Raw genomic sequence first — 22,371 nt, forward strand, 5'->3', positions numbered from 1 at the left:
ATGCAGAGCATGTGACCGACTGGTGCCAATGAGACTTTCTCCACAGAGCAGCAGAAGTGCCGCGGTGAAATGTTTTCGTCCGTGTCATTGAAGGGCTTTTAGCTGAGCCCCGGAGCTACACTCGGTGTGACTGTCAATATTTGGTGGCATTTCTCTCGCATTGGCGTTTCAGAACGTCACCTCCTTTTGTTTGCAGTCAGACCTAATCTTGAACTTCTCAGAGATACCACACCTAGCACAGAGATTAAAGGGGGAAAAGGGCTTCATGCAAACATTCAAAGAAAAGGAGAAAAAATAAAAAAAACTGTTAATGGACGCATTGTGTGCGATGCCGCCTCGGGTTGTCAAGGCAACAGGGCAAAACATTTATGACCGAGAACATACCATAATGAACAATGCACGTTATGGAAGAAGTGCACAGAGGATCCATGGACCAGTTTCGTCACTGCAAATAGGACATTCTCTGACGTTCAATGGCTCATTATGCAGTTTGGTACTGAGCTCGTTCCTCTGGCATCCGCTGCTGCTGTGAGAACGTGGAGTCTTTGCAAAGTGTTTAAAAGTATTTTGAGTATGTGCAACAATTTGGCTTCATCTCATTTCCCAGGATGTTATCCCCTACTGCAAATGAATCAGTTTTTGTTTGTATATTTCCAAACAAAATTTACAAAGCATTGGCTGGTTTCATCTGGTTCTAGAACGAAGACGCTATCTTTGACTCTGAGAGATTCTGATCAGCATTTTTTATGTATTGTCCGTTATTTTACAGATGACACAATCAATAACAAACAATCTTCTTGGTAACTCCACCAAGAAGGTTGTGTTTTCATCTGCCTTCATTGGTCCTTTCACGTGTGTTACTTTATACAAAAACTACTGGACAGATTACCACGAAACTTGTGTTACACTTTTCGTTTGAAAACACATAAAGTAAAGCCCCTAAATATGGAGAAGTTTGGAAATGCTGCCGGCCTCGTTTCAGTTTGAAAATTCTGGGGCGGCGTTGAAGTCTGGACGGGCAAAAACAGATTTTTGGAAATTATGGCAGACAGCTTTATTGTGTTTTCCGATGTGTTAGCATTGATGGGGTTTAAAAAAGCTTGTGTGGACAGATTTTGTTAAAGTGTTAAAACGTATGGATGATGCCTTGGTGGAATGATGTGGTACGTCTGGAAAGAACCCATTCAATTTGGTGCAGATCCAAATCAACGAGCGGATCCAGGAATTTATTTTTCAGTTTCTGTAACATGACATTTCCTCAAATGTCACAGGGAGTAACTCGTGGATGTAGATTTTAAAAATCTGGCACGTTAAGGGCACTGATATCCGTAAGTGCCATAAGAATTCAGCGCAGCATGTTTGAATCTAAGAGAACTGCTTGGCCTTGGTGGAGGTATGAGCTGTTTGAGTACAATTCTTGGTGATACCTGTGTCCATGGTGTCCCTAAAGCTCCTTTTTTATTCAAATATAACCTCAGAAACTGCTATAGTTAGTATAACACTAATGATAAATGGTGAGAGACTCTGAGAAAAGTACTGTTTCAGACGTCCTGTAAGTTAATGCCTCATATAATAAGCGCAGAGAGTGGACTTTATTGTCTGATGCGCTCCAGTGTGACCACAGTAGGAAAACGAGGTAGAGAGATATGCCCTTCCTGTTTTTGTCACTCACAGCTGATCCTGTCGTGCCCTCCTCCGCTCCGCTCCTCCTCTCTTCTCGTGGCTCACAGGATCTGGCCGGGCCTTCTCTGTTTTCAACAATGATGTTTTCTAGACAGAACAACCGCACACTGCCAAAAAACGCTCACTACCCCCCCTCCAACTAGGTGTTTTTTTCCCTCCTGTAAACTTTGCCTCTGTCTTTGTTGTTTTTAGAAGATCTGCACCTAGAAAACATTATCTCAAATCTTCCATGTTTTGTCTGCTCCATCTGGATGTGGTTTAACTGAGTGATGGCGATCTGTCCAGTCTGTGCACCCGGCATCTGTAAAGACCTTATCTCAGCCTATATGTCCCAGTTCCCTCACCTCCGCTGGAATGTTGACTTTTCTACCAACATCCCGATGTGGAATTCTGATCTAATTCCCTGTGCGTAGCAAACATAGCTGCAGGTCTGACCTGTGATGTATTTATGACCGGGATACTTATTGCAGCTTGTAGGGAAAATGTTGGAATATGAGTAAGACCCCTCTCTCATAAATCCACAGCAACCGTCAGAATGAATCAATCCTCTCTATTCCCTGATTGTGTGGAGGGACAGTGGCTCTAGTTTCCTCCAGTTTACAGGTGTGATGCAAACTTTAAACTGCGGAACAACCTTTTTCTTCTTTACGTTCATTCTGCCTCCTGCCAACGTCGGGGAGATGACGTCTGTTTGAGGGTGACTCATGAATCTGCTCTCAGTGCAGCACAGCTCTTGGAGGTGGGCCTAAATCTCTGGTCCGGCGTTTACGCAAGTGAGGGGTTATATGAAAGTGTGCTGGCAGAGAGAAAGAGAGGGAGAGCGAATGTTGCTCTCAATGGCTGGTTTGATGGCAGGAGCAGCACTTTCTACCACAGACTGGTGGGAGGGGCCCCGGCCAGTCAAGGCCACCTCACCTAATCGTGTCATAGATCACGGCTGCGGACAATAAGATCGGTGCCACGCCCCGTGTGCGAGCCGAGCCTGATCAATCAGGGCCTGTCCACTGGAGCCCTGAGGTCACAGCGGAGCCCACGCTGCGGGAGGATTAGTACGACCGGCGCAAGTGAGAACGAACGAACAGATGACGTGCTGACAACTCCGAGCTTCACCCGGCAAATCCAAGTCATGTTTTCCTGTTGCTCTCTTTTGTCTTTCGCTCATTTTATAGCACAGACTGGAGGCTATACCAGTGTCACTACTCGGGTTACAGCGACGTATCGGCCTCATAGTTTTCATATGTTGTACAGAAACACATTTCAATGTGTCTTAAGAAGTTTTAAATAAGAAGTGAACATAGACACACGCCTGTGGCTTGTGTTTCTTGAAGAAGTTTCACCTCTAGTACAAAAGCCTGAAACTTTTTCTAGTAACACATGATGTGTGCTTATGTACAACTTCTGAAGATTCCATGACCTGGAGGACTGAGAGTCTCCACAGATACAAACAATGAGTCCTTATATACATGCAGGTTTTGCCACTGACATATTACATAAAGGAACATATGTTTTTAAAGTAATCTATCTACAGAAATGTCAAAAGTGGTTCGTTCCTCTGTTTTTCTAATTTTAAAGTGGGTGTGGCTTTTTTTTTGTTTTGTCGGTTTTCCAAATCAGATTAAAGTAACATATCAGCCTCATAGTTCTCGTATGTTGTGCATTAAATGATTTCCTGCAAACCCAGACCCACGAGTCATAAATTCATTCATAATTTCTCTGGCAGGTAGATGTTCACAAAATCTTAAGAAATACAAAATTATTGTACATCTACAAGGGGCTTTGCAGGTTTTGCCCCTGCAACAATCATGTAATTAGTGCACAGTTTGTGGATGAACCAATTATCTATGCAATAATAACATTAGTTGCATTTACGTTAAAAGAAAATAACCACAAATATCAAAATTGAATTTCATTCGGACGTTGCTGGTTCTTCTGTGTATATCATATGAGTTTGATTTCACTTTGGATTCTGGGAAATGCTGATGGATTGTTTTCATATTTAAATTGGATTGGTTTTATTCTTGTGGCAGATAAGCGTATTTTTGCCTTAGTCAAGCAATGGAAATAAATGACATATAACTTCAGTTTGTTCTTTCATTTGTTTTAAGTGTATTTTGTCCACTTGGATATTGTGACTCTTGGTAAAGATCTTTTTAACTAATATTTAGATGACTTACTTATCAGTAGTAATAATAGTAAGACATTGGAAGAGGAAATTCAAAATATAAATCTGCTGATATAGACTGATATATAAATATATACTGTATGTGTGCTTATCCACTTCTTGTCTTTGCAGGTACTTTTAGTTTTTGCCAAAGAGGACAGTCAGAGTAATGGCTTCTGCTGGGCATGTGAGAAGGCGAACTTCAGGTGCAGCATGGCGCGAACACCCGAGTCGGCTCTTGAATGCTTCTTGGAGAAGCATCATGACCTTGTCATCATTGACCACAGACATTCCAGACACTTTGACGCTGAAGCACTATGCCGGTAAGTGACTTCTCTCACCATCAATGTACTCGCACTTCAAGTTGTACCTCTGGAATGAAGTAGTGTAGAGGTTTACAAGTGTTTGTGTCCAATTAAATATAGTTCATATGGCTGAAATGTACTGTAAGTGTGTCAGTGTCCTGCTTGGAGGTCAGTGGGGTCAGGTTTCATGCTACAAACCTGGATGAGCCAAGGCTGAACGCTATGGCCATTTGTCCATAAAGTTTAACAATTTATATCAGTGATTTTACTACATAAACAATGTCTTTAGAGCAATATATTACTTTTAGCTATGTTATCCACTAACATAACTTTTAACTACTTGAACTATTCTATCCATTAAAGTAGCTTTTTACAATTTTAACTTTCATCCATTAAACTTTACTTTAACTTTACAAACTACTTGAGTGAGATAGTTAAACTGGATGAAAGTAACTATTTCAACTATTTTATCTACTAATATTACTATTTGTTATATATGCCTTTGTCCACCAGGCTTATTTGTAACTTTTTTAACAAACGATCAATTGCTTTTATTCTAACTATTTAACTATTTATTATTGATACATTACTTTTAACTATCTATCTGTGCAGCTGACTCAAAACTTGGATATATTTATTTAATGACATTTTCAAATGAGTTTCACTGCTCCACTGTCTTTGTATGGAGCTCCTTGCGGCTGCGTCTCTAAGTGCCCCTGGTTTGGAGTCACTAATGTAACGGACACAGTTAAATTGAATTTGAATTTCTGGTAGAGACTGTTATTAAAGGCTGATGACATAATCCGAACCAGATGATCTCGATAGGACTGATTATAGCCCTGCTTTTCATGCGTTTCATTATATCTGGAAACACGTGTGATTATGACACGGTGGGGCTAAATGGCCGCCTCACTTCGGGCTGCCTCGCTTCCATCGTAAAGTCACGTCAATGAGAAACGAGCGGGTGCCTGCCCGTACCAACTCTATCTTTAGCGTCTGCCCAAACCAAAAACACATTTACAAACATTCATTTGCCCTGCCCAGTGCGTATGTTAACCCCATTCATTTTGGCCAATCCATATGTTCAATGTACACGCACAAGCTCAGATGGGGAACTAAAGGCCCTTTATGACCACTGGCTGGGGAAAACCACAGGCGGATGAGTGGCCCTGTACACAGCATTCTTTCAGAGGTCTAGGCCTCCTCACAGAGCTGCACCACTGGGCTCTGCCTGCCTGGGAGAATCCAAGCGTGAAAAACTGAAAAATACATTGATTTGATGCTACGGGCTTTTCCACCGGCCCGCACACTGGCTAAAAGGCTCCCTCTGTTTACATTCAGGTCAATTAGAGCGGTCAACTCTTCAGAAAACACTGTGATAGTCGCCGTTGTGAAAAGGTATGTGCAATTCGCCGACCCCCCCCCCCCCCCCTTCTACATCACTGCCTTTTTCTTTTCTTTTTCAGTAGCTTAAGGGTTTGGAGTATTGTTAGAATTTTAAATGCATGACTAAGAGCTCTGTAGGCCTGCAGCATGTCATATGGTCTAACCCGCTGATGTTCTCCAAACAATTAGTCATGTCAGTGTTTGGGTGCTAACATGTTTTCTCTTTTTAAGGCCAGACAGAGAAGAAGCCTCTGTGATGCCCCTGATCAATGCTGGCTTTAATAGGGTGAGAAACAGTGTGTGTGTGTATCCTGCGTTCCTGCGTACATTTTATTTTATCCTGACTATCGTCACGAAAAGTAACGCAGGACAACAGATTTCCTCAGGAGGCCGTTGCATTGGCCATGTTACTTATTGTGTTTTAACCTATCCTGTCATGGCACTGATTTGAAATTGTGAATTACTTTAGTCGAGTCGTTGATTGACCCCGGTTGTTTGGTTTTGCCCTCTGACCCTCAGAGATATGTGGAGAATGCAAATATGATGGCCTGCTACAACGAGCTGCTACAGCTGGAGCACGGTGAGGTGCGGGCGCAGTTCAAACTGAGGTGAGTCGTGCTGTATCGATGATACTGGCTGTTGTAAAAAGAAGTTCTAGTGCAGTGTTCATTCTCTGAACGGGACTGTTTGCTTGGCCTGTGGGGATGCTGGTTGCACATTTCTTTCTGAAACTGTCAAAATGACCTGCAGTAATTGAGGTATACAGTCAATAAAGAGCGGTTGCGAGAGTGAGTCCGCAAAACCCTGACGCTTCGCCTCCACTGCTGCACAAAGAGCCGATTCAGCTGTTTATTCAAAGATCAATGGAGCTCGACTCAGTACACAGGCCCAGAACTGGAGAATCAGTTGTTGTTATTTCTATTGTATGTATCACAAATCACAGTTAATACGACGCTGCACTTCCTTGGGCCTTTAGAAATACAATGTCAAGTGCAAAACTGATAAGATGAACAGTTCTTGAGAAGCCACAGAGAGACAAGGGCTTCTGGAGTTGTTAGATGGATATATATAAGCTCACCTTATATACTGTATGTAAATAAATCGATGCTGGACACTGTTGCAAAGTTTAATTTTTTTTTCTGTTCTCTCGCCACGTGCATAAGGGCTGGAAATGCTATTTTCACAGCTCTAGAACAAAGCCAGGAGGCCATAGAGATCACTTCTGAAGATCAAGTAATTCAAGTAGGTTTCATTACAGATTTTCATACTTCTTGTAGAGTTTATTGTAGTGTACAGTTATCTCCCCCCACCACCACCACCCTTCCCCCTCCTCCCTCTGTTCATTCATGTCTTGTGACCCCAGATCTCAAGAATTGATAGTTTCGGTCTCCGTCCCTCTGAATGGCTCCTTTTGTTAAATCCCCTGTAGCTTGTCTTTATCATGTTATGTTTTCATGTAAAAATGAAATGTGCTAAAAATGTATCCGTTTCTTTGAAAACAGTTTCTTGGTCGGCAAGAGGTCATCGCCTTATCTGTGTCTGAACTCTTGAGTATAGATTTTCTCAACAGCAGATTAACCCTTCAGTGCCTGAACTCTCTCCTTGCCTCTCCTCCACAGTACGTGAACCCTGCCTACGAGTCCATAATGGGCTACCAACAAGGCGAGCTAATAGGGAAGGAAATTATAGAAGTGCCTAAAAGTGAGAAGAATAAGCCTGATCTCCTTGAAACAATAAACTCCTGCATACAGAAAGGAAAGGTAATAAACATTCATTAAATCATCTCATACAGGTAATTATATGATTTAAGAACTTGAACTCAAAAAGCCCAATAACTCTACAAAGGCCCAACATGCTCTTCATGAAACCACATTTTAAATTCTGGATTTTGATTTGGATCTCCACCATATTGAACACATACACAATACCAATCCCCTAAACATGTCAAGATGCATTGATTATTCTTCGAGGAATCATACAAAATGTTGCAAAATGCAATCTTGCAATGTTAAATAAAGTAAAAGAAACATCCTGGATATGCCCCCTTATCCAGATCTGCACTAAAATTGAATGGGTTCTTTCCCCGACCCCTGCCACATCCTTCCACCCGGTTATGTGCTAATCCACTCCAATGGTTTTTGTATAATCCTGCTAATGATCAGACGGATCCTGAGGAAAACATAACCTCCTTGGCGGAGATGGTAAAAGATCTCCTTACAAACACAATCTGGACAAATAACAGAGCTGTCTCTGTAGTCTACCGCTTCACAATCAGATCAGTCTTGTAAGCCTGGTGGAAAATTGCTGCTGCCTTTGTGTCTGTGCCTGCATGCAAGCACGTGCATCCATGTGTGCTGTCACTCTGCACCAGCGGCCGTCCGGCAGCTCTGTTTCATGTGAATGAGAACAGCGGTTGATGGCAGCACTGTAATCTTACTACACAGAGAGAGCGAAGGTCAGTCCCAGTCGGTTGAACAGCAGGAAGGTTCTTTTTAAGCTGCCATAGCAGTCTGTAGGTGGGGGGGGGGGGGGACATGAAACAAGGGCACCGGACTCCAGGAGCGCTCCCCCTTCACATTGAAGCTGCTTGGTGCTCTATGAAACACTCAGGGTCTGACCTGCACCACAGACGCTGCCACGCTACAGCCAGTCCACTACTATTTGTGTATATGTGCCTTACAATATAAAGTTTGATTTGATTTGCGTCCACACCGAGTTTTAGGACAATTTAAGAACTTTTATTTTGTTGATTTTTATAAATATGTTCCTGATCTTTACATGATGTTTCCTCCCCTGTGGTTCTGTCTTGTTATGGTTGCAGGAGTGGCAGGGGATTTATTATGCCAAAAAGAAGAATGGAGACAGCATTCAACAAAATGTGAAGATCACACCTGTAATTGGACAGGGAGGGTGAGTCACAGTAAAGAACTAAGGAACTCTTTTGGTTGTTTATATCCCTTTATTTTGTCATGGTTACTAATAAGCTTCTCTGTTTTTCACAGAAAAATCAGACACTATGTGTCTTTCAACAGGCCTTTAAATGATAATAATAAGGTGAGACATGTTTTCAATTTTTGCTGATTTGATAATTGCCCTGTTCTGACCTGGTCCTGTGCGTTCCCATCACAACAGCTTTAAGCTTGTCTGTTCACAAAATACGTCCCGAATGTGTCTCCTGTGAGAAGATGGGACAGGCTCAGCAACTCTATGCACGTAGCTTTACGATGAACTTAGACTTTACTCATAAGGAATTGTCAATACTCTTACCTTATTTTAAATGGTAAAGGATGGTATCATATTATATGAACTTTGCAGGATATAGATCTTAACCAGATGTTTGACTGGTTGGAGAGAGGGAAGATATATTGTATTGTTTGTGTCCACAGATAATTCTATGTCTGGATACTGAGAAACATTAAAATGTATTTATAAAGAAATTGTAGTGATGGGATCACTCAGGTCTGATGTTAACACCAGGTCTAGATGGAGTTGTTTGAGCTTTCTGGCCTGAATACATGAATTTTTGCTTTTCCTCTCTATTCACACAGAGTGAAAAACCCGGTGAACGTGTGCAGGCAGAGTCTCAGACAGGTAAGATTCAACCTGAAATTCTCTCTGGTCCATATAAAGGCAAAGATTGTCCAGTATTTCCTCGCCTATAGATTAGAATAACACACTCGATAGAGTACATACCTCTACAACAGGGATCATAACTCTGCTGTGACCGTGTCCTTTCCTGAGCTTATTAAAATCACTTTTAAACATTGTTTTTGGTTTATAAGACTGTATCACCAGCTTTATATTACTTGCCTCTGGCCAGACAAAGTGACTGGTGTTTTAATTGGTTTTATTTCTTAATTGAATTTGTCTCTATATTGCAAGTTTTAAGTTTACTTTATTACAAGCAGAGTCAGAAATTGGAAAGAAAACAGAAATAACCCTGTTTGTGTAATTTTGAACTGTACAATGTACAGACTGTCCCAAGCTGTGTGCTTCCTCAGATAAAGAATTAATAAGAGAACCGTTTCATGACTTTATGTTAATCCCTTTACAACATTAAATCCCCTTCAAATCAAATCACACACATGGAATTAGTTGTCTTGGTCGGAGCCATATGTGATCTAAAGTCTAAATTAAGGCAGAGAAAGTCAAGAAAATTATGGTTGATTTATAATCCACAGAAGATTCTTTGTTCCTCATGCTGCACGGATGGTTAGTTATTGGTGAGGCTATACACTTTTTAATATGGAATTTGTTGAGATAAAAAAAATTTGAGTAAAACACCTGCATTATGCTTTAAAAGCCCACAACATGTCTAAGTAATAGAAAGGAAATAGATAGATTTAAATTGCTGTTCCCATTCCTCCAAGTACAAGAGTGTGGGGGCGGAGCCAGTGACAGCCGGTCACTAAACTTGAACTGTGTTTGTGTTTGTATGTCTTAATGGAAATCGTCTTCTTCTCCCCAGACATCCAATCCAGTAAGCACAAAGACAGGAGGAAAGGCTCTCTGGACGTGAGGTCCACAACGTCTCGGGGGAGCGATGGTGAGAGTTAGGGGAGATAGATGATGGAAAGTCTTGGTGGTTCTTTCCAGTTTGTGAAACCTTCCCAGTAGTCTGTTTGCCTTAAGTGTTGATTGGACACAAACACACACACAACAAACTCTTTGGAAACTAAAGGCTTAATTTGTTGTTGTCAAAGTTTGAGTTTATAACACGTCTTGTTTTCAGGGAGCTCACAGCGACGACACTCCTCAATGGCCCGCATCCACTCCATGACTATAGAAGCTCCCATCACCAAGGTTGGTTCATCTCCTTCCATATCATCCTCCATCATGTGATCGGCTCTTTGTACTGATGCTCTGTGTCTCATGACCAAACTCTCTGGGTTATAAACCTGCCACAAATCGCCATGAGCTCTTTTTGTACAGCTACGAGTGCAGAGTCACAGGCCACGCAGACCATGTCCAGAGGAGACCAGCTGATAAAACGCCAGATTTCATGCAACAAGACAGGAAAGCAAGCTGCACCAGAATAACCTGCTGTTTCACTGGTTAAATGCAGTCTGCAGCGTGGATAGTCGGAAACAGAGAAAGTCCCCAGGGACGGGTCATATGACACACTGCAGTTCCTCTGTTCTATCATTTGACTGTGTAGTCAGTCCCTGGAGGCGTCATCCTCTCTAGAATAAAGCACTGATAGAACTGCTGGTACTGTTTGTGTGGAAATGAGTTGCATAGAACTTGTTTTCTTGCACATGCTTGATGACCTCGCCATAGGTGCCCATTGTTAACACTACCAAGTTCACATTGAGAGAAATATTTTAAGATAATAAATATATTTTTATTTTTAGAGACAGAGTATGTAATATGCTTTTATCTCAGTTAATTCAACTGCCACTTCTTTCAACAAATCATTTGAAAGTTTGGATATATAAAATTTCAAACCAACACATTTTAATGCTCAACAATGACCACATGCTATCTCATCTTTTACCTCGTACAAAAATGAAAGTGTTCAAACTACGATTCATGGTTTCAATATATTACTATTTCTTAACCAGGAGCAGTAATTTTCTGAGGGTCTGTTGCAGTGACATCACTTTGACAAACCACAGATTAAACAGATTGTAAATTATTGAGGATATTCTGATAGATTCCCACTTCCTCCCATCATTTGTAGCTGGAGTCTGTGCAGTAATTATGGAGATAAACAGCCTTGGAATCAAGGTCCTGTCGATACATGTTAATGACCAATCGTGAGTTAGACTCAGCAGTCGATCGTAACGTTTCACCCGGTGTGCATGACATCAAATACATAATTCAAACCAAACGCATTACAGACATGAACACTTGAACATCCTGATGCCTAGAACGACAGAAACCATCTTTGAGAAAAATGTGACTATTTAGTTGGTTCCTTGTCCCCTCCGCTAACACGGAGGAGGCAGGGTTTATGACCCATACTTCATTCAGCCACCAGTGGGCAATCAAGATGGTTAAGATCATTCATTTTTTTATACAGTCTATTGTTGCCGCCATTTTCGAGTTTTCATTACTATGCTAACGGTCTCTTCGTTGGTTCAGTAAATGCTTCACCCTTATATGTCTATCACTTGTTGGTGTTTTTGAAAAAGTGCAAATAAATATTAAGTTTGTTTTTTTCCCTTTCAAGGTAATCAACATCATCAATGCAGCGCAGGAAAGCAGCCCCATGCCCGTAGCAGAAGCCTTGGACCGAGTGCTGGAGATCCTGAGGACCACTGAGCTCTACTCCCCGCAGTTCGGCACCAAGGATGAAGACCCCCACACGAACGACCTCGTGGGCGGGCTGATGACGGTAAGCGGCGGGTCCCTGAGAGCACAGGGGTCCTTGGCCTGGGTCTGAAACACCCAAACAGCTTCCGGAAGCGACTCCCATGTGATAACTCGCATGGGGAGCATTTTCAGGGGGGGCTGATAACACGAGGGTCTACATGGACTCCCGTGAAAGAAAACGGAGATGCTGTAATGTGTGTATCTTTTTTAGTGAGGATTATTTCAGAGGGAGAGAGAGAGATAGAGACAGAGAGGGATTAACAGACAGCAATGGTGAAGTAGAGAAGTAGAAAGAGTGCCAAGTTGGCAGTCTTGGCAACGACCCCAAAGGAAGTGTTAGATTGTTCTTTGTGCTCCTGTAGGCTGGAGAGGAAAACCCACCCCGCCCTCCCCGACTCCCCCCTCTCCCCCCCCCCCCCCCCTCTCTCCCCCCCTCACCCTGCACACACTCACACTCACATGAACCTCTTCCTCTCGGCTCCGCGGGCCTGGAAACATCCTGTTCTTTGGATCAGATGAATAAGCACGGCTTCACTTATACATGCGCTCTCTTGAGACACAGAGGTGTCACATGTAATTCTAGTGGTAGAGGCTGATGAAACGGGACAAACCATGAGGTTTCCTTTTTGGGGTTAGAGGATTATTTACGTACGATCAAATTGGTGTATGAGGTGCCTGCTTGCATTTGTTATTTCTCGGCTCGTGGTGTGAGGTGTGCGAGCTCTGAACTCCGAAGAGTCGGTCGGCGTTAGGAGAGGAGCTGTCATCTTTCTGGGGAGAAAGTCTTAAAATAGCCAGTGTGTACAGAAGCAGCGCCATCATGAGACAATGCTCGGGTCAAAGATGAGCCCGTCTGCTCTTCCTTTTTCACTTGTGAGGTAAACATTTCACCCGCTCGCAACACACACCCATGTGCCGCTGACGCCCAAAATACAAATGGCTGCATGATATGGGTCTGTCAGTAGCTGAGCTGTCGAATGGCAAAAATGTTTGGGAGAAGTGGAGGTTCCAATGCGCACTATGTTTCCATGTTTGTGGGCTTCTAACATTTTATTTACAGAGACAGATTTATGCTACATATATGCTAACATGCTTACAGTGACAAAAGCTTGTTTAATGCTAACATGCTCACTTTGACAAAAGCTAGTCTAATGCTAACATGCTTACAGTGACAAAGATAGTCTAATGCTAACATGCTTACAGTGACAAAAAAGAGTTATATGCTAACGTACGCACAGGGACAAAAGCTAGTTATATGCTAACAGGCTTACAGTGACAAAAGCTAGTATAATGCTAACATGCTTACAGCAACAAAAATAGTTATATGCTAACATACGCACAGGGACAAAAGCTAGTTATATGCTAACATAATTACAGGGATAATAGCTAGTATAATGCTAACATTCGTACAGTGACAAAAATAGTTATATGCTAACATACGCACAGGGACAACAGCTAGTTACATGCTAACATACGCACAGGGACAAAAGCTAGTTATATGGTAACATAATTACAGGGATAATAGCTCACGGATAATGATAATCGCACGAAGACTAAGGTCACCGAGGTCATTGATTCATCCTATGAGGAGAATTAATTTATAAATGTGAATAATGCCATATTTCAAAACCACAACTGCCTCATGGTGGCGCTAGAGGAAGAATGGTCCTCCGAGGATCATGACATTGCTAGCCAAAGTGCTAGTGTGGCTAAAGTTCAGCCCATTACTATCCCATTTCTTTATTCGCTGTTAAATACGACTGATCGCAGTGAGAAGTGTTGTTTAACTACTGGGGTGTTGAGATGCCCAGAGACAAATTACATTTAAGATTATCTGACAGATGTGCCTGTATTCTGGATTCACTCATGACTCATCCATTGCCGTTCATAAATATGGTTATAATGTGTTAAACTCCTTCTGTTGTGGGGCAACGAAATGTGGTGTCAACAGAGCCACCAAAATATTGCCACATCTCGAATAAAAGGAACATTTATTTTTTATTTATTCTGTTGTGATTTGTTCCGCTCTTGCCTCTGTCCAAACGAATTTCCTTGTGTGACTTTGTCAAAATGCACAGATGCATTCAGAGATCCAAAATCCAATTCATATATTTAAAACCCAGGTCAGAATGGCTGTGTTTTATGGGAAAATCATTACAAAGTAAGCTTTCTAGATTCAAGTTATAGCTTTTGGGACGTCATTGACCCCCACAAGTCCAATTTTAAATGTTTAAGAAGTGGATTCTAAGTAATGTTTTATTTAGTACTTCTCTGTTGGAATTCCCCCCTGACTTGTGACTAAATCTGTGTTTGTTTTGGTCCGTGCTCCTAACACCAACATGTGTTGGATAATGGTGAACTAATGAACTGTATGTGGTCAGTCAGTTTTCTACACTTGCTTCCTCCTTCCCTCACTCTTTTTTTCTTTCTTCCATGTTCACAGGATGGTTTACGCAGATTGTCAGGAAACGAATACATACTTTCCACAAAACGTAAGTTTACATAAAGCATGATGATATGAAGTGCTCGGTTTGTTTTTTTCTCCTTGTATAATTCATCCAGAGTCAGGGAACAACTATTTTTTAACTTCCCCCTCTTATGTGAACGCCTCCTCTTGTCTCTTCCTTTGGTCACAGATGCCCACCATATCCCCAGCCAGCTGACAACTCCTCTGTCCATAAATGACATCCCCCCTCGCATCGCCAAAACCATGGAGATTGAGGACTCTTGGGACTTTGACGTCTTCAACTTGGAGGCCGCAACCATGAAACGGTGAGGCAACAACACTGTTATGGCCAGACCAGAGGGACTGTGTCAAATTTTATTTTGCATGGAGGGAGCGCTTGGTATGAGAGTTTATATTAAACTACTGTGCTGGATCCTCCCGCAGGCCTTTGACCTACTTGGGCCTGAAGATCTTCTCCCGCTTTGGGGTCTGTGAATTCCTAAACTGCCCTGAAGCAACACTGCGCTCCTGGCTACAATTGATTGAAGCTAACTACCACTCCAGTAACTCCTACCACAACTCCAGTCATGCAGCTGATGTCCTGCACGCAACAGCCTATTTCCTCAGCAAGGAGAGGGTCAAGGTAAATTCACCAACACTAATAATACAAAATAAATCTTGCTTTTTTTAAAAGAAAAATTAGCTGATGGACAGAAATGAAATTGATAAAAGATTATTCATGTTTTTTATGATTTTTTTATTATGTTTACTGGTCTTTTATGGTTTCCAGGATATTTTGTGTTGATAATTCAATTTTATTGCTGAAAATGTATTCCCTAGATCTGGGATTAATTATTGAGAAAATGTCAAGAAATGACTCCACAATATTTATGATGTTGTCGCTTACTTCTCATTATTAGCTTTTTTAAGAGCGGTTTAAAAAGTTAGCTTGGCTGTTATATGGGTTAGTACGTGGCATTGAACATTTTGAGGGTCCAAACACATACAGTGTTTTGTTGTTTGGATTTCTATCGATTATCTATGGAGCGTGGCTCCCTGCTCTGTCTTGACTTGTCAGGTGTCCTGTCTGAGTTGACTTTGTCCTGAGAGTCGTGATCTTTTCCCAAGTGTGTCAGTGGCTCAACAAGCAGTTGAGGGCCTACACATGCTAAGCTGATTACCAAACTGTCTATTTCTGATCTCAGTGTAGGGATCTTTCATTGGCCTAGCCAGCGAACTGTGAAGTTACATCACCCAAGGTTAATGGATCCCTGAACTCTGCAGACAGCAAACAGTTGCTGGAGATAATTTGAATTATTAATAATTTTGTATGATCTTTATTTTATTTATTTTGGTTTCCTTTGCTAATATGTTTGTACTTTTTACACCCCTGTGACACAACTATCCAGCGTGCAATAAATTACCTAATCTATGATCATGATGCCTACAATTGCAATTGCAAATCTTTTTGCTCTCTATGCAAGTGTTTTGCAATGTTAACGTATAATGATATGTAACCATTTATTATCAGCCAATTGAATTAGTTCCATACTTTTGGAAATTGAAGGAAATCCGCATCTCTTGCAAATGCAGCTAAAATAAGGGCAACATTTTTTTTGGACTATCGTATTATTTAATAACAACTCTCTTTCACAAGACAGAGCCACTGCTTCTTCTTCCCCAACATCCTCTCTGTCTCACTGTTTTTCATGTCATCTGCACCTACAGCAAAGTTTGGATCCCATTGACGAGGTGGCTGCCCTGATCGCTGCTACTGTGCACGATGTGGACCACCCGGGCCGCACCAACAGCTTCCTGTGCAACGCGGGGAGCGAGCTCGCCATCCTCTACAATGACACAGCTGTGTTAGAGAGCCACCATGCAGCACTGGCCTTCCAGATCACCACAAGAGACGATAAGTGCAACATCTTCAAGAACATTGAAAGGTGGGAGATTTGCGACTTCTGGTCTCCTGGAAAAAAGCTGAGAGTTGTCATTTTCTGTTATCTGCCCAACTGAAGATCACGGAATCAGGAGTCAAATTTAACTGTAAACTAGGTGAAAGCAGTTCTAGTGTGTGGCTTCAAGTCTGAAATAAATACTATTGTACAGATGTGCATATTTGAAGTAACAATCTAAACCAATGGTCTCCAAAGCTTCTTCAAAAGTTTACAAACACATTCAGCAGATTGAAAGTATTGTTTTGCTTGATCTGTTGCCTCAGTGTAGCTGAATAATGCTATTATTGTTATTAATAATAATAATAATAACAACTGTTATCAACATTGTTTTACCTAATCAGTTTTCTTACTATTAATCATTGCAGCTCCATATTCTATTTGGAATTGTTTTAAAGTATTGCAATTCTTATGATAAATAGTTTATGATACAGACAGCACGTAAATACTGTGTTGTTTGTGTGTTGTTTGTGTTGACAGTGGCTGGGTAGTAATGTGATTTGAGTCCCAAAGCAGAAAAGCTCACATGTGCTGGTCCCCTTAGAGGGGGAAGGTGAACAAAGCTTCCATTCATCGCTACTGTCATGGCAGTCAGAGGAGGAAAACTGTTCACACGGGTTTCTGTGCTATTTACCACCCTGTCATCTCTCTGTTCCCTCTTTCTTCTCTTCTCTCTCGCCTGCCTTTACTCCCTTCTTTCATCTGATGTCTGTCAATCTCTCTCTCTCTCTCTTTAGGAATGAATATCGAACACTACGACAGGCCATCATTGATATGGTGCTCGCCACGGAGATGACAAAACATTTTGAACATGTTAACAAATTTGTCAACAGCATCAACAAGCCACTGGCTGCTCTGGATGAGAACGGGGTGAGATTACAAACTAAATGAAAATTCAACTGTTTTAATGTTTCTAACTGTGTAGAAATAGTATTTATAAATGTCTGCAAACAGATCAGTGTTGAGTCAGAGCAAGAAGGAAACACCGGAGCATTTAGATAATTCATATAAACACATTTATATAAACATTGTCTTGTCATTGGTGTCACGTGCTGTTGAATCACACTTACTTCACACTTCACGTGCAACAATAGTGTTTGAGCTCTGGAGATGGGGATACCGGTGCAGGGGACTTGTGGTCTGTTGTTGCCTGGGCACAAATAACTTTGCAGGGAGAGAATTTTACAACCTGGTAACATCTTTCTCATCTCTGTGAGGAATTCTCAACACAGGCATTTAAAATTGCTCTTGCCTCTTAAAGGCAGGAATAATACAAATAAATTACCCCGATGATGATGTATCCCTACGTTTTTATATTGAGTGCAATCACTGCCTTAAACATTCACGTGTGTATGAGTTTGATATAAGGTCAATAAAAGAAGGTAAAAGCTTTGATAAAGAGTTGTAGCTTTTTTTTGTCACATATCTGGTGTAATTGTGTAGTTAACTTCAGTCACGTTGGCACATGGAATCTTACTTCTGTCCTTTTTACAACACATGATTAGGTTGTTTGTTTATAGAATGTATGAGAAGTTGTAATTTAATGAGAAAGAAGTCATAAAATAATGAAAATAAACGAATAATAGTACGAGAAATAATTTATTTCAGAAACAGTCACAATATGTCAAGAAAAAAAAGGAAATAACCGGCAAGTAGACAGTTTCATGCTCAAGTCCTGATAATTATGATAATGTAATAATGTTTCCTGTTGTTAACGCAGACGACAGGCTGATCAGATGATTTTCTTCCTCTAAGACGACACATAGCCTAAAATTATTTATTTGAAATCTCAGATTTTCTTTTTTCACTTAAAGTGTCTCTCTCTTATAGCCTTCAAATCATGTGACTGCATGACGCATGCTCGACTCTTTTACATGTGTAACTAATATCTATCACACACTGAAGACAGACTCTCCTTTGACATTAAGAAACTAAGACATTATCTAATGCCGGTGGCAAGCTTTCCCCCCCCATTTGGGTTCATGCACAGACACGCTCAGTTATTTTTAAACCTATTCAGCTGATTTTTTCCAATAAAGAGCTGTCTATTGCCACTAATAGGCAGAACTTTACTTCTCTTCTTCTTTTTTTTTTAAGGCAAACAGTGACGAGGAATCTGTCAAGGGCGTTCTGACAACTCCCGAGAATCGTATCCTTATCAAGCGGATGCTGATCAAGTGTGCGGACATCTCTAATCCATGCAGGCCTCAGGAGCTCTGCATAGAGTGGGCTGGACGCATCTCAGAGGAGTATTTTGCACAGGTACGGAGAAAGAATGTAGTTGCTTGTTGTGAGAGGAGAAAGGTCAAGCAGCCTCACTGTGTTTCTTTGTCCTTTATTATTGCATGTATTACTGTGCATGATGATCACTCGTGCCTTACGTCTCTGCTACAGACGGACGAAGAGAAGAGACAAGGTTTACCAGTGGTTATGCCAGTGTTTGACCGAAACACCTGTAGCATCCCGAAGTCCCAGATTTCCTTCATAGACTACTTCATTACGGACATGTTCGATGCATGGGACGGTAAGACCACACAGCAGAGAAGTGCACACTGCAACAACAATTATTAGTTTTTACTTCCTCCATTTTTGAAAGAGGAAATGTTATTATGTTATTACGCATTTCAAAGAGAGACTTTTGACTGATGCACCCACACCACATCCTTCCATCGGGTTTCGGTGGTCATCCACTCAGTAGATTTTGGGGGATCCTGCTAACTAACTGACCAATAAACAAACAGACTAAAACATAATGTCCTTCGAACATTTTTAAAACAAGTGATAAATCTCATATTGAACTTCTTATCTCTTCTCCTCAGCTTTTGCAGACCTCCCCAATCTAATGCAGCACTTGGACAACAATTTCAAGTACTGGAAAGGCCTGGACGACAGAAAGCTGCACAGCCTACGACCGCCTCCAGAGTAGGCGCAGCAGTGTTCAGCCCTGGGACGCTGCGGTCCGGGGCAGCTGTCCTCTCTCCTGCTGGGGCTTCTCTCCCCCTGCCAGCCCGGCCAGCCAAAAGGGCCTCCTCGCCTTCACTCTCCTGCTTCTGTAGCACGCCAAGCGTCCACACATCCGTCGATGCAGAAAAACCACAGAAGGACTTCCTTACGGGCAGTTGCAGCAGTAAACGTTGCTGGCTTTACGGCCCTGTCAGATGAGAACTGTGACAAACAGACACGGACACAAACAGCATCCTTATGAACTTCTTGTGCCTCTCAGGCATTCACAGTGTAGCTGTTCAAGAGACATAACTGAGAGAGGGTCCTTTATAGACCTTTTGGCAAAGCATCCGTCCCCATAATCACCAAGTGGGCTCTCCTCTTTGCCTGTGAAGTTGCTGTTAAGTAAAAACTGTTTGTTTAAGAAGAAGAAGGGGAGAGCGGATGGAAGCTTGATCTGGATATTGTGTCCAGTCCTTGTCAGGCCATATCATCACATGTGATCTCATCCCTGTGCTCGCAGCAAGGCAGGACTGCTCCTTCTGCCCCTGGAGGCCACACCATGAAAGAACACTCCAATGCTTGTTTTGGGCAATATTTTCACGTGTCCTTCAGAAACACATTTAAGTTGACATGTAGCTGTCATCACAGACATATGGGGGGGATGCTTTCTTTCTGTGTCAGGGAGTGGATCTTAACTTTGGGCCACTGGTGAGAGACGAAAACCTCAACATCATGATCATAGGTAACTAATTACAGATGATTTGGTATGTTAATTTTTCGTAGATGTTCCATATTTTCTATATTAAAATTCATAAATGAATTAGTTGATAAATAAATAAGAACAAAACATGAATTTAAAAAAGAGAAAGAGAAGCCAAAGCTGATGACAAAGACAAATACTACTATAACTATCAAAAATTTACAATTATTATTCATATGAAGCATTACCATATTAAACATTATTTTCTTATCAAAAGTACAGTACCAGTTTGAATGAACACTTTTGTATTGCACTGTAAACAATATTAGAAATGTCTAAGTCTCAGTGATTTGTCCAGGGATGGGATGTTGCATTGGAGAATAAGCTGTTATTGTTGATCATCGTGTGTGTGTGTGTGTGTGTGTGTGTGTGTGTGTGTGTGTGTGTGTGTGTGTGTGTGTGTGTGTGTGTGTGTGTGTGTGTGTGTGTGTGTGTGTGTGTGTGTGTGTGTGTGTGTGTGTGTGTGTGTGTGTGTGTGTGTGTGTGTGTGTGTGTGTGTGTGTGTGTGTGTGTGTGTGTGTGTGTGTGTGTGTGTGTGTGTGTGTGTGTGTGGCAACAATCCCTTACTCTTGGTTTAATGCTGTAAACCGCTTGACATTTGACAACAGCAGAAATATGTGAAAACATTTTGGACTTGAACAATTTTTCTCCCAGAAATTTTTGTATCTGGTTTATCCTACTGAAAAGACTGCCTTATTTTATACAATATTTATACAGTACATCCCACTGTGCAACCGCAACGGACATCTGGAGTTTTATTATAACGTAGTCAGAAGGTTATGTTCAAGTAAATCTCAATATTTTTATAGACAATGAATTTTACACTGGATTTGCAGCAAATGAGATCAGCCACTCTAGCTATCTGAGTACCTGTGAATTGGATGGCCACACAGCGAGTACACAGAGAACTGAATGGTTAGGAAGGATGTGGATCGCAGAGTTGTCTATCACTGTCTTCAAGCAGTCTCCTGGAGGCCAGCTTGCATTGATTTCTGATCAAACATCATTCTACTTTGGCCACTTGTCCAACGCCCTTATGCACAAACCCAGGGAACAGCTTTTTGTTCAAGTTTGGTTTCAGATTAGGATACTAATATATGTTAAAGATTGTTGCTTATTAAGAATATGTCCTCTTTAAAACAGTATATAAATGCCATAACAGCTAAGAAAATGATGGTTAATGAGCTGTATAGACCATGGTTATCTTTTGTTTCTCTCTTATGACAGAATTGTACACTCGATCAGGGGATTTGTTTGTTCCTTCTGATTCACATCTTGGTCTGAAGGCACGGAAAAATTAGAAACTATTCAATGAAAAATAAAAATAATGTCAATTATAAGTTTGCTGTCTATTTCCTGCAAGAAGTCTGTGTCTGTCCTCTTATTTTTATCTTTCTCACCCATTCTTTACAAGCCTAGAATCTATTTTACGTTGTTGTCTGTACGTACTGTAAATGGGACATTTCAATATCACCAATATTGAACATTGAACAAATCCACTCCTCTTGCTAACTTTTTCAGGCAGTGGTAGAATGCTAGATAATACCAAACGGGGATAAGAAAAGCCTTATTCCTCACCTCCAGATCACTCTGCCTTAATCATTTAAACATATTGAAAACAATTAAAGCATACACAGACTGCTGCTACCCCCCCAGCCCACCACGCATTCTCAAGGCCTGTGGTTAGACAAAGCTATTGTCATGCTGCTCTTCAAACTGTTGTGCAAATTTTGGGGAATTTTCTATCTTTAAAACAATCCTGAGTCCATTTGGAACTTCCCCTGAAGGAAATTCGGATAATATTAATTTCATCGAAATAAGAGAGAGAGAAGAGCACGAAAAACCAGGGAAGGAAATGGTGTGACAGATAAGGACCAATCAGGAAATGAACATGGCTGTTTACGTCAGAATTTCCAAGGCTGTGTCTGAAATCACTCACTTCTCACTTTGTAGTTCACTCTATAGTTTTCTATATAGTGAGTAGTTTGACATTTGTAAGGCTCTTTGAATGTGAAATTAGAATATGTATGCCTGTTATAGTGGGATCGTTGTTTCCAACCGTGCCTCATTTAAAACTAGTGTTCAACCAATGGTCACTAACTGAGCCACATATCACACGTTGCACTCACGTTCTAAGATGAGAGGTTATGACAGAAAAGCCTCTGATGGGACTCGATGGAAGGCAGAAGCCTAGTTTGAAAAGAACTGAAAGCTGCTGCAGCCTCTGAATGTTTTCTGTTTATTCATGTGGAAAAGTAGGCCCAGTGTGATATGAACCAATTGATGTTGATGTGGGATGTTTAAATTGTGCGTCAACAAAGATCGACACAGAGGAAATGACCCCAGTTATTTTTTTTCTAATTACATAGAACGCTCCATAGAGTGAATTGGGAGGAGTTAATGAGCGA

The 22,371-nt window shown here is 41.3% G+C and overlaps 1 protein-coding gene across 1 annotated transcript in view; it reads left to right on the forward strand.

Annotated features, from left to right (window-relative positions):
* The window catches only part of pde8a (phosphodiesterase 8A), a 41,698-nt gene extending 20,395 nt beyond the window's left edge, over nucleotides 1–21,303 (forward strand). The window contains exons 3-22 of the mRNA XM_062410691.1: nucleotides 3,977–4,167; nucleotides 5,491–5,547; nucleotides 5,767–5,821; nucleotides 6,055–6,143; nucleotides 6,699–6,777; nucleotides 7,155–7,295; nucleotides 8,357–8,445; nucleotides 8,538–8,589; nucleotides 9,084–9,126; nucleotides 10,004–10,081; nucleotides 10,268–10,338; nucleotides 11,711–11,875; nucleotides 14,297–14,345; nucleotides 14,490–14,625; nucleotides 14,744–14,942; nucleotides 16,028–16,245; nucleotides 16,995–17,127; nucleotides 18,355–18,519; nucleotides 18,652–18,781; nucleotides 19,077–21,303. Coding sequence (XP_062266675.1) covers nucleotides 3,977–4,167; nucleotides 5,491–5,547; nucleotides 5,767–5,821; nucleotides 6,055–6,143; nucleotides 6,699–6,777; nucleotides 7,155–7,295; nucleotides 8,357–8,445; nucleotides 8,538–8,589; nucleotides 9,084–9,126; nucleotides 10,004–10,081; nucleotides 10,268–10,338; nucleotides 11,711–11,875; nucleotides 14,297–14,345; nucleotides 14,490–14,625; nucleotides 14,744–14,942; nucleotides 16,028–16,245; nucleotides 16,995–17,127; nucleotides 18,355–18,519; nucleotides 18,652–18,781; nucleotides 19,077–19,183 — 2,247 coding nt within the window. The 3' untranslated portion in view covers nucleotides 19,184–21,303. The remainder of the gene's footprint in view (nucleotides 1–3,976; nucleotides 4,168–5,490; nucleotides 5,548–5,766; nucleotides 5,822–6,054; nucleotides 6,144–6,698; nucleotides 6,778–7,154; nucleotides 7,296–8,356; nucleotides 8,446–8,537; nucleotides 8,590–9,083; nucleotides 9,127–10,003; nucleotides 10,082–10,267; nucleotides 10,339–11,710; nucleotides 11,876–14,296; nucleotides 14,346–14,489; nucleotides 14,626–14,743; nucleotides 14,943–16,027; nucleotides 16,246–16,994; nucleotides 17,128–18,354; nucleotides 18,520–18,651; nucleotides 18,782–19,076) is intronic.
* The last annotated feature ends 1,068 nt before the right edge of the window (nucleotides 21,304–22,371 follow it).

This window comes from Platichthys flesus, chromosome 1 (genome assembly GCF_949316205.1).
Source record: "Platichthys flesus chromosome 1, fPlaFle2.1, whole genome shotgun sequence".
In the NCBI taxonomy this organism is placed as follows: Eukaryota; Metazoa; Chordata; class Actinopteri; order Pleuronectiformes; family Pleuronectidae; genus Platichthys; species Platichthys flesus.